The sequence below is a fragment of the Aotus nancymaae genome, unplaced genomic scaffold (genome assembly GCF_030222135.1).
Source record: "Aotus nancymaae isolate 86718 unplaced genomic scaffold, 86718_ANA_hifiasm-v0.15.2.pri h1tg000059l, whole genome shotgun sequence".
In the NCBI taxonomy this organism is placed as follows: domain Eukaryota; kingdom Metazoa; phylum Chordata; class Mammalia; order Primates; family Aotidae; genus Aotus; species Aotus nancymaae.
In genome coordinates, this window is record NW_026988473.1 from 37,700,569 (window position 1) to 37,719,545 (window position 18,977).

Consider the following 18,977-nt stretch of genomic DNA (forward strand, 5'->3'; position numbering starts at 1 on the left):
CAAAAACAGTGAGATAAGCTAGGAGGCTACAGTAATTGTCCACTCAAGAGGTTGGTGACTAGACTGTTAATGGAGAAGTAGTGGATGGAATCCTGAGTACACACAAGTGCATTCAGAGAAGAATCACTGTCTTATAAACGGAGTGAAAATTAGATAAACAACAACAAAAAAGAGTCAAAGATGACTCTTGTTAGTTTAGGAACTAACAGGAAAGGATCATTATTCATTGAGATAGAGAAAAAGATGGGAAGGGCACGAGAAATGCTTATTAGACACCCAGCTGCATTTGTCAAATAGCCAGTTGGCTATTTCAGCTTAAGAATCAGGGGGAGTTTAAAATAGAGATATAAATTGGTGAACAGTCAATTTATACGTGGCCTTTAAAACCAGTAGATGCAAGGAGGACATCCCCACGAGACTGAGACCTGGTTCTAGGAAATGGGACCTCCGTCCTATAACAGCACAAAATCAACTTCTAAATGAGCAGGAAATGAAACAATTTTCTCTTAGAGGCTTCAGAAAGGAACAGTCTTGCTGAATCTTGATTTTAGACAAGTGTTGTTAAGAAAGAAAAGGTCCAAGGACCAAGCTTTGGGTCAGTTCTACTATTTTGAAGTTATAAAAAGAAACCGAAAATGAGACTTTACAAAATGCAAAAAAGGAGAAAAAAGAAAAACCAATTAAAGCAATGGAAAGTCAAGGTAGGTAGAGTGATCAGCTGTGGAAAGTATCAATGCTAGGCCAAGAAGAGTCTTGAGAACTGAGCACTTGACTTAGTGATATGCTGACCACTGGTGATTTTGATGACAACAGTTTCAGTGGCTTGTTGGGAACAAAAGATGTATTAGATGGTTGCAAAAATAATTGTGGTTTTTGCAATTAAAAGTAATTTTAATGGCAATTATAGTAGGGTGAATTCAGTTAGACCTACCACTTATAAATTACATTGTCTTGTACTAGTTTTCTAACCTTTCTATCAGTTTTTATCTTTGAGAAACAAGATAATTATGCTTCTATTACAGAGTTAGTTGTTGAGAAGAGTAAATGAAACATGTTTATAAAACATCTTTTAATAGTTAAGGCACATAGTGCTAAAAATATTAGTTCTCTTTTCCTGCTATTCTTCTACACTATTCCAGTGAAATAATTAACTGGTTTTGGTCCCAAAAAACTGAAATAAACCGAAAAATTGTGCAATGCAGTATTACTCTGCACCTTAAAGTAGGCTTCAGATTTTACCTTTAGCCCCATTTTCTGATTTAAAAATATGCAGTGATCTGCTAGGCCAAGGTTCTGAGTAAACATTCTTTCAAATAAATACAAACAAATGACCAACATATATGTGCAAAAGTGTTCAACATCACTAATCATCAGAGAAATGCAAATTAAAATCATAATGAGCTATCACCTCACAGCTACTAGAATGGCCATTATGAAAAAGATGAAAGATAACAAGAGCTGGTGAGGATGCAAAGGAAAGGGAATCTGTGCACACTTTGGTGGGAATGTAAATAAGTACACCCAGAATGGAAAACAGTATAGAGGTTTCTCAAAAAATTAAAAATATAACTACCAGAAGATACAGCAATTCCACTGCTGGCTATATATTCAAAGGATATGAAGTCAGTATATCTAAGAGATGTCTGCACTCCCATGTTTCTTGTAGCATTATTCACAATAGTCAAAATATGAAATCAACCTAAGTGTCCATCAGTGAATAAACAGGTAAGGGAAATACTGCATATATACACAATGGAATTTTATTCAGCCTTTAAAAAAGAGAAAATCCTGTCCTTTTCCACAATGTAGATGAAATTGGAGGACATCATGTTAAATGAAATAAGCTAGGCATAGAAAGACGAACACTGAAGACTCTGGCTTATGTGGAATCTAAAGATGTTGAACTCACAGAAACTGAGAATAGAATGGTGGTTACTAGGGGCTTTGCAGGTAGGGGGAGGATTAGAAAATGTTGGTCAAAGGATACGAAATTTCAATTAGAAGAAGGAATACATTCAACTAATGCATTTCACAGCATAGTGACTATGGTTAATAACATATTTTATACTTGCAAGTTACTAAGAAGGTAGATTTTGTGTTTGCACCACAAAAATTAAGTATTTGAAGTAATGCATTTGTTAATTAGCTTGATTTAGCCATTCCACAATGTATACACATATCAAAACATTATGTGGTACACCATAAATAATACAATTTTTGTCAACTTACAAATTAATAAAATGCAGTGATCTCCAAAACTTTTATGCCAATTCTGAAAATCCACATTAGCAGAGTTAACCCTGGCTCATATTTCAATAGTTCACTGATGAATGATCCTACTCTATATCCCAGTTAATAATATATTTAACTGTGAGCAAGTAATATCCCAACAAATAATGGTTTCACATAATAGGTGTTTGTTTATACCAATTCATAAGAAGTCCAAAAGTAAGAAGTTCAGGGTTGGTGTGGCACCTCCATGATTCCCTAGATGCCTTATGTTCTTTTTATATTTATACCGTCAGCCTTAGCATGCAGGCCTTTGTCCCTGTGCTGGGATAATATGTAAAGGTAAGATAAAAAGGTATTGTGAATAATTCGGGAATAACAGATCTATAGTGTGGGCCACCACGATCCAGATAAAAATCCCAACCTTTGTCTTGATTCGCACATATGTGCATAAACACACACATATATATACACACACACCACTGACATCAGGCATTTTATTGTGTAGAATTTACTAATGGGTTGGGAGAGAAGCTGTAAGGTTTCTATGCAGAAATGTATGCTTTTTAAAATACATTATTATACATTTCCTTTCCTAAACGTTCATTAGCAATTCCACTATGTTCTCAGCTATTTCTTTTCTCTTTTTCTGCTTTATCTGCCAAGCAAATTGCAAAGAAATTGCCTCCTGTCACAATTTATAACCAAGAATCCATTTTTATTTGCTTTCATACCACTTCTAGAAATTATTTTCTTTATTTGCATTTGTTTTTAATATTCTCAGAAGGAAATGTCAGTGGTCAAATAATAAATTTACTGGTTGTTGGGAAGAATTGTTCAGTGGGGCATATGGGCCTCTTACAGAAATGAAGAACATCAAATGATTTAAAAAATTAAGTTCCAAGCCTTTAAATCATCTGGAAGGTAGAAAAACTGGTCCTCTTATTTTTACTGGGTCTTTCCTAAAAGTTGTTACTAGGTAGTCATGAGTAACCAGTATTTCCTAAAGTATGGCATGTATGTAATTAATGGCACATGAAAACACATTTTTATTTTAATAATGATATAATAATTTTAATACATATGGGGGTAGAAACATAGCTAGCAAATCAAAGCATGTTATGAATATTTAATCATATTTGAAACAAAAACAGTAAATTTAAAGAAAAATATCAATTAAATACTAGTACTAGTAGAAACCCAATATAATAAAACCATAAAAGTATAATGGGAACAGTAGAGGGAAAAATCTAAGAGACATTAGATTATGCCATCCAAGATTCTCTCAGAGTCACTAGGGTACAACTCAAATGTGCCCACATCATTACCAAGTTACAAAGTACAGATTAGATTCACAGCAGGGTCTCATAGAAGGATAATCACAGAGATGCAGAATCCAAAGCAGTGACACAGGAAGTCACTGAATAAATTAAGTAAAGAGAACACATTTAAGGGCATGGAAACTGGCCATTTGTTCACAAGAGCCAGGAGAGAGTTTAAACAGCAGTTTCTCTCCAAAAGCCTTTGCTGCAACTTGTCTGTACTTCTTTTATATGTCAGTCCCTTTGAGGTCAAAAGATTTTTCCTTGCCTCTGCCCATGTATGGTGCTGTTGATTTCAATAAGCAGGCTTATGTCCCCAAGAACTGAAGTCAGGAAAGATTCCCATATTACCTGGGAGCTGGGAGGCTGGGCTGGGAGGCAGAGCTGAAAGGTTTTTTTCCCTTTGGTGGTCTCCCTCCAAGAGCAGCCCAGGGCATGTTTTTAGGGATGCTGATACCCCACGTATTACAACTACTTCAAAAAAATAAGCTGCCAAGTTGTCTCTGACACACTCAAATACAGAGGCCATGTCAGTTATTGCATTTATTACATAATCCATTTGGCAAGTTATTTGCATATCTGTTAATGACAATTTTCAAAGCTCTAAAATGTTAAAAGTTCCAGTTACGGTGAAGTCAAATTCAGTCTGTGTGATTTTGAAACTTAGTCCCCTTTAGCAAAAACGTTGAAATACCTTCTGTAACCTGCAGCTGTATATATATATATATATGATATCCAAAAAGGAACACGTTTCTCCTAGACTTAGGAATTACATGCTTAAATTCCCCTGGAAGCATATTTATTATAAATAAGCTGGACTAATTCTCATGATTAGTATTCAGTTGCTCACTATACAGTGAGGGCCACTATAGATCCTTGAATTTAATAGGTAGAAGAAAAATTGATCCAATTTATGAAAAAGGTGCAGGTTCCAGTCTATGAAAAAGGTGAAGGACTAGAGTAATGTTGTATTTCTGATCATTTGCCCCAATACCTCAACCCCTATGACTACCAGCTTTAATCGTGTCATTACAGAAATTGTATCCTGGAAAGCCACTGGGATTTTTGTTCTGTGATCTCATCTGATACAATTACTAACCAGTTTCTAGAAGTAAATTAACTTAGTTTTCTGTTTTTCTACTTGACTGATTTACAGCTATAACTAATTGCTATGATGAATCTAAAGTTTTAATAATTAAAAAAAACCCTTCCACTCAGGCCAGCTCCACTGATAATAGAAAATTTCTTTATTGTAGGCAAGTAGTAAAGTTTGCTCTAATGACTGGCAAGGAGTGGATTTTAATTAATTATATGTGTATCCCTGTGTACATATACTTTAATTAAGTATATGTGTGCACACAAAATCTACACTAGGCAGCCTTCATTTCTTCATTCACTGTACTATACCTTTCCCTTTCTTACTCTCTGCTCTCAGAGGCTGACTTGTATGGCCTACACCAACAACCAGCTTTAATACTCTGTGGCTTCCATTTGGATTTACCCAATAAGCAGCCTCAGCAGTTGCTGAAAAGAAGAAGGAGAGTAAAATCATGGCATTTATTCTACTTGGTGTCTCATTTTAAGTAATTTAGTCTCTTGATCAGAGGTCTTTTCTCTTATCAAGAGTAGCAACTTAGTAGATTCTGCCCATGGTCCTGTAAAATTTCCTCCAATTATTCTTCTAGGCCTGGTTTAGGGAGATGGGAGACAGTCATAGAGGTTGTGGTCTTTAAGATGCACTCAAAGAATGAAAGTTTCTTTCAGACTAAGTAGCAGTGAAATGAGAAATAAAAAAAAATACAGTGCCTACTTTCTGAGAAGTTTCCAAATACCAGTGTGAAGAAGACTACCAGAGGTCATCAGAGCAGGGGAGTTTCTTCCTGCTGAAGGATTCATTATAGAAGGCGATAAATGATTATCAAGAGGACTGACAGTAAACTATCTATTCTATTGGTTGCCTACTATCAAATATCATGGATGGTCTGTCTTTCGGGAACGTAGAAATTTTTCCATAAAGGAGTTTGCAATAGCTTCATGTGGTTATTATGATGCTAAACATTGACCCAAAGAAAAGAAACATTCAGTAAAATTTACTCTTTTAAAGTAATCTAAGCATTTCATTGCTTCTTTGTTAACTAAATCTCTTATATTCATGCATTGTGTTTGCTTGGTTTCTGTGGCCTACTATTTATTCCCATTCTGATGGGCCCAGCTTCTTTGGATTCACATTTTACACAACTTAATGCCATAGGGATTCCCAAACTCACATGAAAAAATGTGTTCTACAAATTGATTCCTGGGGAAAATCCAGAAGTAAAGCCTGCTCTTCATCATTTCAAGATACAAGAATGACCAATTCATCTAAAATGGTAATTTTAAAATGAGGTATTTAAGATACCTGAGGGCAGGTAATATAATGAGATGGTTAAGAACACGGCTTTGGGTTAGGGCTGTCAGACAGATCTGAACTCCAGGCTTAACTTTGCTGGTTACTAGCTGTGTGATTCTAGCAAGTTGCTGAGCCTCAAAAGGCCTTGGTTTCTTGCTCTGTAAAATAAAGAAACTTGTATATGAATATAATACCTACCTCGTAAGATCACTGCACTGATAACATTTTAAAATAATACAGATAAACTGAGCACAGTAGAGGTAATACAGTGAAAAAGTTCAATAAATTCTCCTATTATCTATTAGAGATGCCTTAAAAGAGGAATTGACACTAAATAAGTGAGATCCAGAAATCCCATTCTATCTTCCAAAGCAGCTTTACAATTATCTAGTTTCCATTTTGAGTTTTCAGGTCAGATTTTATTTAAAGAAGGTTTTCACTATATAAAAAAATTATATATATGTATATATGCATCACCACAACTTAAAAAAATTTAAATAACCATCTTTGAATATACATTATGTTTTAGACACTTTTCTAAGTGCTTCCTGTGCATTAAGTTAACTTTCACAGCAAACCTTGTGGTAGGTACAATTTTGTACACTTGTAGAAGAATGAAATGAGGCACACAGAAGCTGGGTAATTTGAGGTAGTTTACCCAGCTAATAAGATGAAGGGCTCGGATTTGAACCCAGGGATACTAGTGCCTGAGCCCATACATTTAACCTCTTTTCTCTACTGCCTTTTGGAATAATAATAAAAAAAAGAAAAGAAAAGAAAGAAAAAATAACTATGGATTCCAAATGTCACTTTTTTCATAATATTTTGAAAAAAAAAAAAAACAATTAGATCATTCACTTCCACATTATCTAAAACAGGATAGGGACTGAAAAGATAGCTACACATGAAGAAAAAGGTGGCTTAAAATAATTCCAGGAAACTACACACATTAAAATACTATAAATGAGTTCAGTGAAAAGTCATAAACTGTTATTCACACAAACCTAGTTCAAATTCAAGGTCTGTCCACAATAGCTGCATATTCTATATTAGGACTCTTAAGGTGGCAATTGATAAAAACTGAACTTTTTACTAGCATAAGGATTTCAGGATTGATGGAAAAGATACTGGATGCTTCAGAAAACCTAAGGATGAAGCCAGGAAACCTCAAGAATTAGCAGAGGACTCAGTACCAACAGAACTTTCTATTTCTCTCCTCCTTACATTATTCCCTTGCATTCTCTCACCTCCTCCTGCAGTATCAACAAGACTGTCCTCAGTTCTGGGATTACATACATAGCATTGGTGGTCAAAAATAAAGAAGGCTTCACTGCCAGCTCCAGCACAAAATGCAAGGTAGTGACTCCAATTGCCCTAGCTGGACCATCTCCTGTTTCCAGACAGATGAGATCTATCATCAGAAGAGTGACTACAAAGAGAATTTCACAAAGTAGGCAAAACCACAGTTGCCACAGAAACTCAAACTGTTATCTGAAAAGTGAGGTAATTCCATTCCCCATTGGCTTATAATAATGGTAAGTTGAGTAACATATGTATAGCAACTGGCACACTGTAAATGCTAAATAACTGTGAGGCTCTTCAAGTTCTACAGCCCTTCCTCCAACTTTTGGGAAGCTGCTAACAAAGAACAGGAAGACCAGATAGAAAGGTGTGTATGCATTCATGCACACACATGTGCCTGTGTGTGTTGGGTAGGGGAAATGAGCTTGCCTCTTTTGCTCTGTGCCTTCATCTTGCCTTGACTCGTGTTCTAAATATTATGTAACCCATGTTGAAAGTAGAAATAGAACAAAGTGCCTCTTCTTTCTGGAGATTTACTTTATGCCTCCTAAAAAGTAACATTTTATAATTGCTCTATTATAGTTTCCATCATGCTATTTATAGTTATTAATTTACATGCCTTTCTCCTCTGATGAAATGCAAGCTCTTAACATGCAGAAAGCATGTTGTATTCATCTCTGCACTTTTAGAATCCAGAATTTTCACCATGTATGTGTCTAATAAAATTACTGAATGAATGAATTGAAAGGGTTTATGGAGTTTATGGCTGTGATTATGTTTTTATTGTATTGTTTACAAGGTATACATAATCATAATCAAAATAATTACATGTATCCTTCATTAATAACTTACTATGATAAAGATATAATGTCTAAATACTTTGTATGTGCCACCTTATTTAATCCTTCCAATACTTTTATGCATTTTGTAGTATTTCTTCACTTTTCCCTTCTCTCCTGCTATTTCTTTTTTAGATATAGAAAATAAGAGTTATAGACATGAAGTAAATGCAAGTTAAAAAGGTCAAGTAATATTTCCCAGGTACTTACCCAAATAGTGTCAGAATCATCAGTATTTTACTGTTGATAATATAACTTTTTCTGAATGTCATATAGTCACTTACAGAAATGTATACAGGAAGCAGTGTATATTTTTGGCAACTTTCATTGTTGAACATCATCTGCAGGTATTGATCTGAGAGAGAATGTCAGAATCAGGTGGGTTTACTTTGCCCTGACTCGGGGCTGCTATATATCCAAGTACTGCAAATTGCTTGTTGTGCTACTGCTACATCTCACATTTATTATCCTGTATTTTGTAGAGAAATACACATTTTTATGAAAGCACTTTTCTCCTGCTCTGTTAGCTTCTTCCTAGGAAATGCTCCTAAACTGGTGTCATGTACCACCTTGCAGCATTTAGCTCAGGAGCCTTACAACCCAATGCAGCTAGCTAATGAGGCTGAGGAAGAAAGCAAAGCCTGCTTCTGGAGCAAAATCTCTGCTGATAACTGCAAAATCAGTGCTGAAAGAAGCTCTTTTTCTCTTAGAGGCTATAATGTTCTTCTTCTCCCCCAAATAACATTTTCTTCCAATAGCCAATTTTAACAAACAAAACTCAAATGAGAGACACAGGAAAACCTGGGTTCCACAGTTTTCCATTTGTTACAGGAAGTATTCTTAACAGGAAGGTCTGAGTCTGTGATCCAAGGTGATTCTTCTGAGTAGAAAGTTACCCAGGAAGGCAGATCTTTTCTCAGAAGGTTATATGAAATGTGCAGAATTAGAATGAATGTGAGGGAATATTTGCCTCAAGTCAGAGATCACCAATAAGCTACTGACAGCTCTGAACCAAAGGAAGAGTGTGCGAGTGTGAATGTGTGTATGTGTTTGTGTGTCCCTTTATTTTACTTAACTAATGCATTTTTGCAATATTAGACTCTATGACAAAGTTCCTTCTCTGTACCATACTTTCTGAGATGACCACTTTTCTATCCTTGCCCTCCTCAGCTCAGGCAAGATCACGGTGAATTGTGGTGTTCTACAGTGGGTCTTACAGTAGTTCACCAGTGGCTATTTTAGATTTCCATGCGTCCACATTATACAGGCTGAAATGGGAAAACTTTCACATCATACTACCATTAGTGGAAGTGACATGCTGTCACATCTACATTTTAGTCAATCCTTTTTAAATTGTAGTTAAGGCAGGTCATGATTGAAATAGTTTGGCTGTGTCCCTGCCTAAATCTCACCTTGAATTGTAATAACCCCCACATGTCAAGAGCAGGGCCAGGTGGAGATAACTGAATCACAGGGGCAGTTTCCTCCATGCTGTTCTCATGGTAGTGAATAAGTCTCACAAGATCTGATGTTTATATAAATGGGAGTTATGCTGCACAAGCTCTCTTGTCTGCTGCCATGTAAGATGTGACATTGTTCCTCATTCACCTTCCACCATGATTGTGAAGCCTCCCCAAACATGTGGAACTGTGAGTCAATTAAACTTCTTTCATTTATAAATTACCCAGTCTTGGGTATGTCTTTATTAGCAGCCTGAGAACAGACTAATACAATTGGCCCACTAAACTGATTTCAAGATCCATTAAAAGGTCATGATTACCACTTTAAAATGCTAAGACCCTGGAACAGGACAGGGCATCTTGGATGGAACAGTCAGCGGAGTGCAGCCCTATGCACGAATCGACCTTCATGGTATGCAGCAAAAAGGTCCAGCTGAGCCCAATTCACCCACAGAATGATAAGAAACAATACATTATTTTTATTTTAAGCTTACAAAAAAAAAAACAAAACCCCAGGAACAACAAAACATTGTTTTTGGTGACAATGAAGAAGGTTGGTCAGTGAGGAGGCTGAGTTTTCTTTCTTTGTAACAATTGTATCAGATTTTCTCTCAAAGTTTTAAGAATGCCTCTTGTTGTCCAAGGGAGAAATTGGGAAGCTAGTGCTATGAATACCTTCTGAAAGGCATATGTGGAATGACTAAGGGTGGAAAGATGCAAGCAACTTGATGATACTCTCAACCAGAATAAGAAAAACATGGGCTGATTAGTAACATAAAGTGTTATATTTAAGAGTCCAAAATTTGAATTCACATTGATCCGAGTATAAATCTACTACTTAGTTTGTAATAATTACTTAACATCTGCAGTTCTTAGCCTTGTCTTCTGGACAATGGAGATGGAAGTAGTGTAGTATCTTCTCATAGGAGTTTATGATAATTAAATGCATTAACATAATGAGAACTGAAATAACCTCCTATACAATTTAGGATATAAATAATAGTCTGCAATAAATTTCCTGAAACACAACCTTTGCATTCATAACATTCTCAGCTTATCCAGTGTTTTTAATCCACTGCAGCCTTCCCCATATCTGAAATGCTTACTCTTGTCCAAAATGTATGTTTTCTCTCTCCTTGCCTCTGAAGGCAGTGCTCAGATATACCCCATGGAGGCAAGGGGATTTTAAAATTGCTTCTGCCATCCAAACTTGGTTGCTACAGAATAATGCACTATACTATGCATACACCATGGCCAGTATCAAAGCCAAAGACTGATTGACACCATGACACTGATATATTTCAACGGGATCCTAGCCTTGCTGCTATGGGCATGTCTAAAATGTGTCATTATAAATGAATTCCCTGTTCTGGACCTTGCAACTGTTGACATACAAGTATTTTCTCCAAGTTGCAGAGAATCATTCAGGTATGAGAAAGAACATTCTTTACCCCTCTACCCTCAGTGCTGTATCCAGCAGAAAATAGTGCTGCCTTGGGGCCCAGTAGATAGTGGATAAAGCCTAACAGTAATTGAAAGCAGAATAGAGGGAATAGTAGCCCTATAGCACCATTAAGGAATGCTACTTAGCACCATCCTCTTTTACATACCAGGCCCGATGAGACTAAGATGCTATTCAGTTAATTCAACATATTTCACTGTTGGTTCCATGTAAGAGACTGGCTTCAGTTCTTCTGGAAGAGGATTAAGAGATTCCTAATTCATCTGCAAGTTGACTACACAATCTATTCAGCTGCTTTCAGGATGATTGATGAAACTATAATTGTGGACTTGCTCCTCATTTCTTATGTGCTACAACTAGTCTTTCTAAAAATGTCCTAACAATAATGTGTAAACATATTTTCTTTGGTCTCAGAGAGCTATAGAAGAACAAGATGGCAGAGTGAAAACGGCAAGAGCCTTGAGGTGAGTTGTAGGTTTTTAGCAATGATTCTTTTACTTATTATTTTTGTTATCTTAAGCAAACTATTGACTTCTGTGAACAAATTTCTTGTTGATAGTTGATATAGTTTGGATATATATTCCCTCCAAATCTGATGTTGAAATGTGGTCCCCAATGTTAGAGATGGAACATGGGGGAAGGTGTTGGGGTGATGGGGGCAGAGTCCTCAAGAATGGCTTGGTGTCCTCCTGGTGGTACTGAGTGAGTTCTCGCGTTGAATTTACATGAGATATGGTTGTTAAAAAGAGTCCAGGACCTCCACTACCACTCTCTCTTTCTTTCTCTCTCTCACGATGTAACATACTTGCTCCCCTTTGCCTTCCACTGTGATTAGAAGCTTCCTGAAGTCTCACCAGAAGCTGAGCAAATGCCAGCATCATATATATACAGCCTGCAGAACCTTGATCCATAATAAACCTCTTTTCTTTATAAATTACCCAGCCTCAGGTATTCCTTTATATAAATGCAAAAGTAGATCTATTACATCTTCTTTTTATATGTCTTTTCTCAAGAAAGATAGAGAAATAGAATCACAGCAAAGGGTGGAAACTGAAAAGGCAAACCAAGTAAAGAAGAAAAAAAATTGGCCACTGTTTCAATATTTGTAACTGGCCACATGTATTGAGGCTCTATCTATTCTTTTAAGAGCAGAGTTTTCCAGCAGAGGCACTCTTGATATTTCAGACCAGTTAATCCTTTGCTGTCATAAATTGGCATGTGTATTATAGGATGTTTAGCCGCATCCTTGGCCTCTACCCACTAGATGTCAGTAGCAAACCCCCTGATCCGCCATCACCTGCCAAGGCAGAGCAATTTTTAAAAAAAGACACGTCTACAGACAATGCCAAATGCTTCCCTAAGTCTCCAGTTTGAGAAATCTCTATATAATGAGATATCTCACTTCCTCCTAAAGAAAGAATAATTCCAGATTCTCACTTTTCTGGACTTTCTTGCAATTGAGGCTCAGGGGCATTATCTGTTCTCTTCCAATTGCATGTACCCATCTGAGATTTTTGAGTCATATGTTAATAATGCAAAAACTAGAGAAGCAAAGAGTCTATTTTGTAAAGAGTATCATTTGAGGTAAGATTACACAAGTGCTAAGCTACACTACAATTTCAAAAGTAGTGTTATAGGCCAGTGCTGATGCTATCTCCAGAATATACTACGGTGACTATGACCAAGGGAGTACAGTGATGTCTAGACTAGACCAGTTCTTCAGTGTGATTTGGTCATTATTATTGGCTACCTAGTTTCTAACATTTATACCCTTCACAGAGATTCTGAGAGCTACTCAACCATTCAATAAATTTTCTGCTTAAATAGCTAAAGTGATTACTGTTGCATACACTTGAAAACCCTGCCTGATATAGTAGCTAATGCATAAATTCAGATCTTTCAGGAGGTTTTGGCTAATGATTGGGATAGGTATTTTTAAAATTCTTTTCTAAGTCAATCTTCTTGTCTTTGTATTTAGAAAGGCTGGCCAGCCTTTATTGATGTCTACCCATTGTAAGAGAAGCTGGATAGATGATAGATAGATAGCTCATGATATAGTAGAGGAACAGGTGCCTACTCTGATATGTAAAAATTGCTTCTAGAGATAAAAGCTAGCTTGATAGGAAAAAAAAAAGTGTGCCTTTGTAATTTGCTGTGTAAATTTTATAATTTATTATTCTGTTATTTCTGAACAACGGTAACTGGACCAGTACCAAGCTCAGAAAAGGGTCTCAGGGAAGGCTTCTTAACTTCACTACTTGCAGCACAATATATAAACACTTCCTAAACATATTTTTCCACTTTCTAAACAGAAGGTTGCTTTGGCTAGTGATTCCAGAATAGGAGCTACTCTGTAGAAAACCACATAGCAGAACTTTTCATTCAGATACCTACAGATATGCTTGTTTTTGTTGAGACAGAGCCTCACTCTGTTGCCCAGGCTGGAGTGCAGTTGTGCAATCTCAGCTTACCACAATCTCTGCCCCCTGGGTTCAAGTGATTCTCCTGTCTCAGCCTCCTGAGTAGCTGGGACTACAGATGCATGCCATCATGCCCAGCTAATTTTTGTATTTTTAGTAGAGACAGGGTTTCATCCAGGCTGGTCTCAAACTCCTGACCTTGTGATCCACCAGCCTCGGCCTCCCAAAGTGCTGAGATTACAGGCATGAGCCACTGTGCCAAGCCCAAATCTGCCCCTTAACACTAGAGGCATTCTGCAGTGCAGAGCTCAGAAAATAGAAAATTTTAAAGATGCTGAGGTGTTAGAAAAAAATGGACTCATTTATCTCTCTGAAGTTGTGCTTTTAAGCCAAGATCACACATTCATTAGGGGGTAGGAAAGCATCCAATAACTACCAGCCTTGGGCACCCTATCCTTTTCATGGAAACATATTTCATTATCACATTGACGCATACACTTGCTCTGCTCTCCCATCTGGGGACTTCTGATCTTTGTGTTTTACCGTTCAGACTCAGCCGTAGGTTACTTGGATGGTATGGTTTCCTTTGACTTTGTATCTCTGCGCTTCCTGGAAATTATCTTGCACTCACCTGCAGACCTTTTCCCCAACTGAATGCTTCAGAATGCCCACACCCTCCTGACCCAGTTGTATCTTGCTACTTATTCCAACACAAATCCACTGAAGTGAAACCGCAGCTCTCTCCAAAAATCAAAAATGGTACCAAATACCACAACTATCAGTGAGAAGGCCTGCCACTGAAAGAACAAAATCTCTAATTAAAACCAGTTTAAGCAACACTAGCACTTACTATCTCATCTAATCAGATATCTAGAGGTAAGAAGTGCTGGTGTTGGTGCAGCCATTCAGCATTTTTATCAAAACCATCTCTTCTTTTCTGGATAATAGAATTCCAAACTGGTTTGGAGGATATGGTACACAACCCCTGGATACTTCCTAGCTATTGTTCTGAGAGTTAGGGGAAATTAGATATATGGAGAGTCTGATGGGAGGATCTGGAAAAGATTTCCCTTCCTTATCAGAGACCCACGTAAGAAGAAACCCATTAGTCTAGGCCCCTTCTTTATGCCTTGTGAGGCAGTCGTCTTGCAGCCATGTTGGGATTCATTGCCAGCAATCTGAGGATGGCTGAGAGAAAAGATGGGAAAAGTCTCATTTTGGATGTACAACCAAAAATGTCCACCAATCAGTACTGAGCAGGAATAAAGAAAAAAGTGGCAGTGTATGTGCTATCCTTGTTCTGTCCGCCTTTTTCTCAAAAAATAACCAAGCCTCCAAAGTCATAAACTTGGAAACAATCTAAATTTTATTTAAAAGTGCATATTTATTGTTATTAATACTAGTTATTTAGTACTAGCATGCAGCCTAAAATTGGCACCTCCTGTTTGCAGAAGGACCCCTTTGTTAACTGTCCTGTGATAAATCATCTTAGACACTATCATCAACAACTCTGTTCCTGTTTTCCTCCTCATATTTGTGCGCAATAAGGTGGGAATGGCTGCAGCAGCAGCAGAGCCAGGACATCCCCATGATGGAGATGAGTCACATCAGTGCTTTCTTCTGTAGGATCCCAAAGCACAGCACAGCACATTATGGGGTAAATCATGCATGCGGAGAAAAATGAGCCAAAGGCAGATGTAAGCCTTTTTTTGTATGGATTGTATAACCCTGAGATGCCTTATGGAGATATATCCATGGAGATAGCTCCCATGATGATAAACGTTAAAAAGAAAAAAAGAGGAATTCAGCTGAAAACTATTCTGACGGTACCACGGAAAATGCTGCTGACTTGCTGGCATATTTGCTAAAATAGAAGGTTTTAGGATAGACATTTAAAACCAAATTTTTCACAGTGCAGAAAGTCTTCAATCAATAGTGATGCCTATAACACATTCTGAAATTGGCTTTGTAAATGGAATAGGTTGGACTGAAATAATCCCCACAGGATAGAAACTTTTTGGGGATCTTTTAGTTTCTTGGCCTCACTTCTTCCAGAAAATAATCTTTAACCTGAGTCACTGGACTTATTTCATCTCAAATAAGTACATCTGATAAATCCCTAAATGATTTAAAGAATGACCACAGCACTGTTAGTAGAAATTGATTTTTAAAGACAGATAATGATGGAAGTAGTAATAATGTTCAGAAAATGTCATTAATGTGTTATTCAGCAGATTGAGTAAAATGGCTGATAATTTTTACTATTTGTCCTTTGAATGTTAATCTCTTCTACGCCAAACACCTTGCTTTCTATTCATTCTCTCTAACGGTTATGAAATTCTATCTTACAAATAACTAAACTGAGGCTCAAAGTGATTCCTCAGCACTAAGCAACTGGTCAGAGACAGAGTTAGTCTTCAAATGCAGGTTTATCTGACTCTAAAGACTTTGTATTTGATACCTTGTATACGCTGCTTGTTATATACTAGTGTATGCCGTAAAATCAATTATACTTCAGGTCATCTCAGAATGCCTAATATCAGGAATAGGAAAAGAAGGGAGGATTACAAAACTAGATGAATTCCACTGGGCACAGTGTACACTGCTCAGGTGATGGGTGTACCAAAATCTCAGAAATCACCACTGATGAACTTATTCATGTAACCAAACACCACCTGTTACCCCAAAAACCTATTGAAATAAAATAAATAAACATAAAAAGAGAGATGAATTCCATCTTGTCCTGTGGGGAGCACAGAAAGGACTGAATAAAAGACTTCTAAAAAGTTGTCTTTATAACACAGCAACTAACAGTTGAGAAAATGTTCTAAGTAGCAGAAAAAGTAAGATAATTTAAACAGCACCTAATATTTTTTTGATGCTGAATCTTCACATTGGCAACAATCATAAAGCAATTCTCATCATTCCATAGAATATTCGAGGTTTTTTTTTAGTCTAATTAACATGAAGATAGTAATTTATTCACTTAAATATTTATTACTATGTAACTCATGCCAGGCAATTTGCTAAGCCTGAGCTTATGAAGACAAAAATATTTAGTCCCTGTTCTGAAATGACTTATAGTTAAATGAGCGGAGCAGGGAAAACAGAGTGGCCATATAAAGAAATACATGTAATAAAGTCATATTTAGAGAGAGGAGACAATGTAGAAATGAAAAAAATGATTATAGCTCCCTTTATGCTGTTAGCTCCAATGTCAGGCTAGGAAATATTAAATTTATTACTCCTTTGTTTAGTCTCCATTGTTTTTATTGTCAATGATAAAGAGGAGCTATACCTATCAAAAAGTAATGTGTACTCAACATTGCTGTTTGTAGCAGAACAAATATGTCCCCTCACAGACAATTTCCTAGCCAAATAAGAATATTTACAAAACTTTTCTGAAGAGTAATGCTGGAATGCAGTGCATATGCATAAAGAATGAAAGGGAAAACTGCCATAATTAATACAAGGGGCTTCAATAAAAACATTTCTAGTCATTATGTATTTGCATAAAACGTTTTTTAACTTAATTATACACACGTACTAAACAAAAATGTAAACAGGCTCTTTCCCAGTGGATTCAATATGAAGTCAGTTCTGCTCTGTTGCCTGCTGTGTGATGTTGAAAAAGGTAGCCCAGACTTTGTACTTGGTGTTTTATCCTCTTAACAGGGTCTTTCACAAAGCAAAAGTTTTTAATTTTGATTAAGTTCAGTTTATCACTTGCTACTTTAGTGGTTGTTCTTTGCATCAAGTCTAAGAACTCTTCGCCTACCATTAGACCCCTAAAACTTGTTTGGATGTTTTATTGTAAAAGATTTACAGTTTTACACTTTACATTTAAAGTCCCATGATCTACTTTGAGTTAATTTTTATATACAGTATAAAATTTAAGTAGAGGTTGATTTTATGGTGTATGGAGATCTATGCTCCAGGACCATGTTGCCAAGGCTATCTTTTCTCCATTAAATGGTTTTTGTACCTTTATCAAAAATCAGTATGACATGTTTATGTGGGTATGTTTTTAGTTTCTCTGTTTTGTTCCGTTCATCTATGTGTTTATTCTCCCACCAATACCACATAGTTTTAATTACTATGGCTATATAATATGTCTTGAAATTAGGTAAAATGAGTCCTCCCACATTATTCTTTCTTTTCAAAATTGATTTGGCTATCCTGGTGCCTTTGCATTCCCATATGAATTTTAGGATCTCTTTATCTACAAAAAAAACTTGCTGGAATTTTAAAATAATTGCACTAAATTTGTGTGTCAATTTATGATTTATAGATATCCATTAACATAGTATAAATCTCTATATAGATCTTATTTAATTTCTTTCATCAGCATTTTGAAGTTTTCAGAAAACAAATCCTGTACATATTCTGTAAGATTTATAGCTATAATTTTATTTTTATAGATGGCATTATATATTTAATTGCAGATGTTCATTGTCAGAATATAAAAATAGAAGTGATTTTTGCATGTTTATCTGTATCCTATAAATTTTCTGAATTCACTTATTAGTTCTAGAAGTTTTTGTTTTTTAGATGTCTTACAGGTCAGTTTTATTTATTCCTTTTCGATATGTATTTTTAAAATTTCTTTTGCGTGCTTTATTGCACTAGCTAGAACTCCCAGCACTATGTTGAATACCAGTGATGAGAGTACACATCCTTGCCTTGTTTCTAGTCTTAAAGAAAAAGTATTTGCACTTTTCCCATTAACAATAATGTTACCTGTATGTATTTTATTGATACAAAGTTAAGAAAGTTCACCTATATTACTTTCTTAGAGTAATGACTTTGTCCAACTTTTTGGCATTGATTGGCATGACCATGTGATTTTTACACTTACCCTCTTAATAAAGTAGAATACCTTGATTTTTGAATATTGAACTAGCTTTGCCTCCCTATGATGAATCACACTTTGTCATTGTACAAATTGTCATAGTGTATATAGATATTGCTGCATTTTATGCTAATGTTAAGAATTTTTGAATATATCTTGAGGGACATTGGTCTACTTTTCTTTTATGCACTGTGTTTGGTTTTAATATAAGGGAAATACTAAGTTTATAAAATAAATAAGAAAGCATTCCTTCCTTTTCTATTTTCTGGGAGAGATTATGCAGTACTAGTGCCAATCCTTTCCTTAAACATTTGCCAGATTTTCCAGCAAAACTACGTGGCCCTGGAGATTTCTCTTTTGGAAATTTTTAATTTATGAATTCAACTTTATTCATAGTTATAGAAGTATTCAATTTATCTATTTCATATTGGATGAGTTTTGGTAGTTTATATTTCTCAAGGAACTAGCAGTCCATTCTATCTTAATTGTCAATTTATATATAAGTTGTTCATTTTATTCCACATCATCTTTGGTTGTCTGAAGGATCTACAGTAATATGCCCTATTTCATTTATTTTATTTGTAATTTGTGTCTTTATTTTTTTGCCAGTTTTGTTAAAAGTTTATCAATTTTATGTTTTCTAATAAACTACACTTTGTTTTACTGATTTCCTCTACGTTTTATATTTTCAATTTAACTGAT

At 35.9% G+C, this 18,977-nt stretch overlaps 1 protein-coding gene and 1 long non-coding RNA gene across 2 annotated transcripts in view; one reads left to right on the forward strand and one right to left on the reverse strand.

Annotated features, from left to right (window-relative positions):
• Positions 1–18,977, reverse strand: part of LOC105720166 (uncharacterized) — a 458,507-nt gene that overhangs the window by 380,161 nt on the left and 59,369 nt on the right. The gene's annotated exons all lie outside the window — the stretch shown is intronic.
• The window catches only part of CCDC179 (coiled-coil domain containing 179), a 77,530-nt gene that overhangs the window by 10,527 nt on the left and 48,026 nt on the right, over positions 1–18,977 (forward strand). The window contains exons 3-4 of the mRNA XM_064365435.1: positions 9,879–9,953; positions 11,418–11,467. Coding sequence (XP_064221505.1) covers positions 9,879–9,953; positions 11,418–11,467 — 125 coding nt within the window. The remainder of the gene's footprint in view (positions 1–9,878; positions 9,954–11,417; positions 11,468–18,977) is intronic.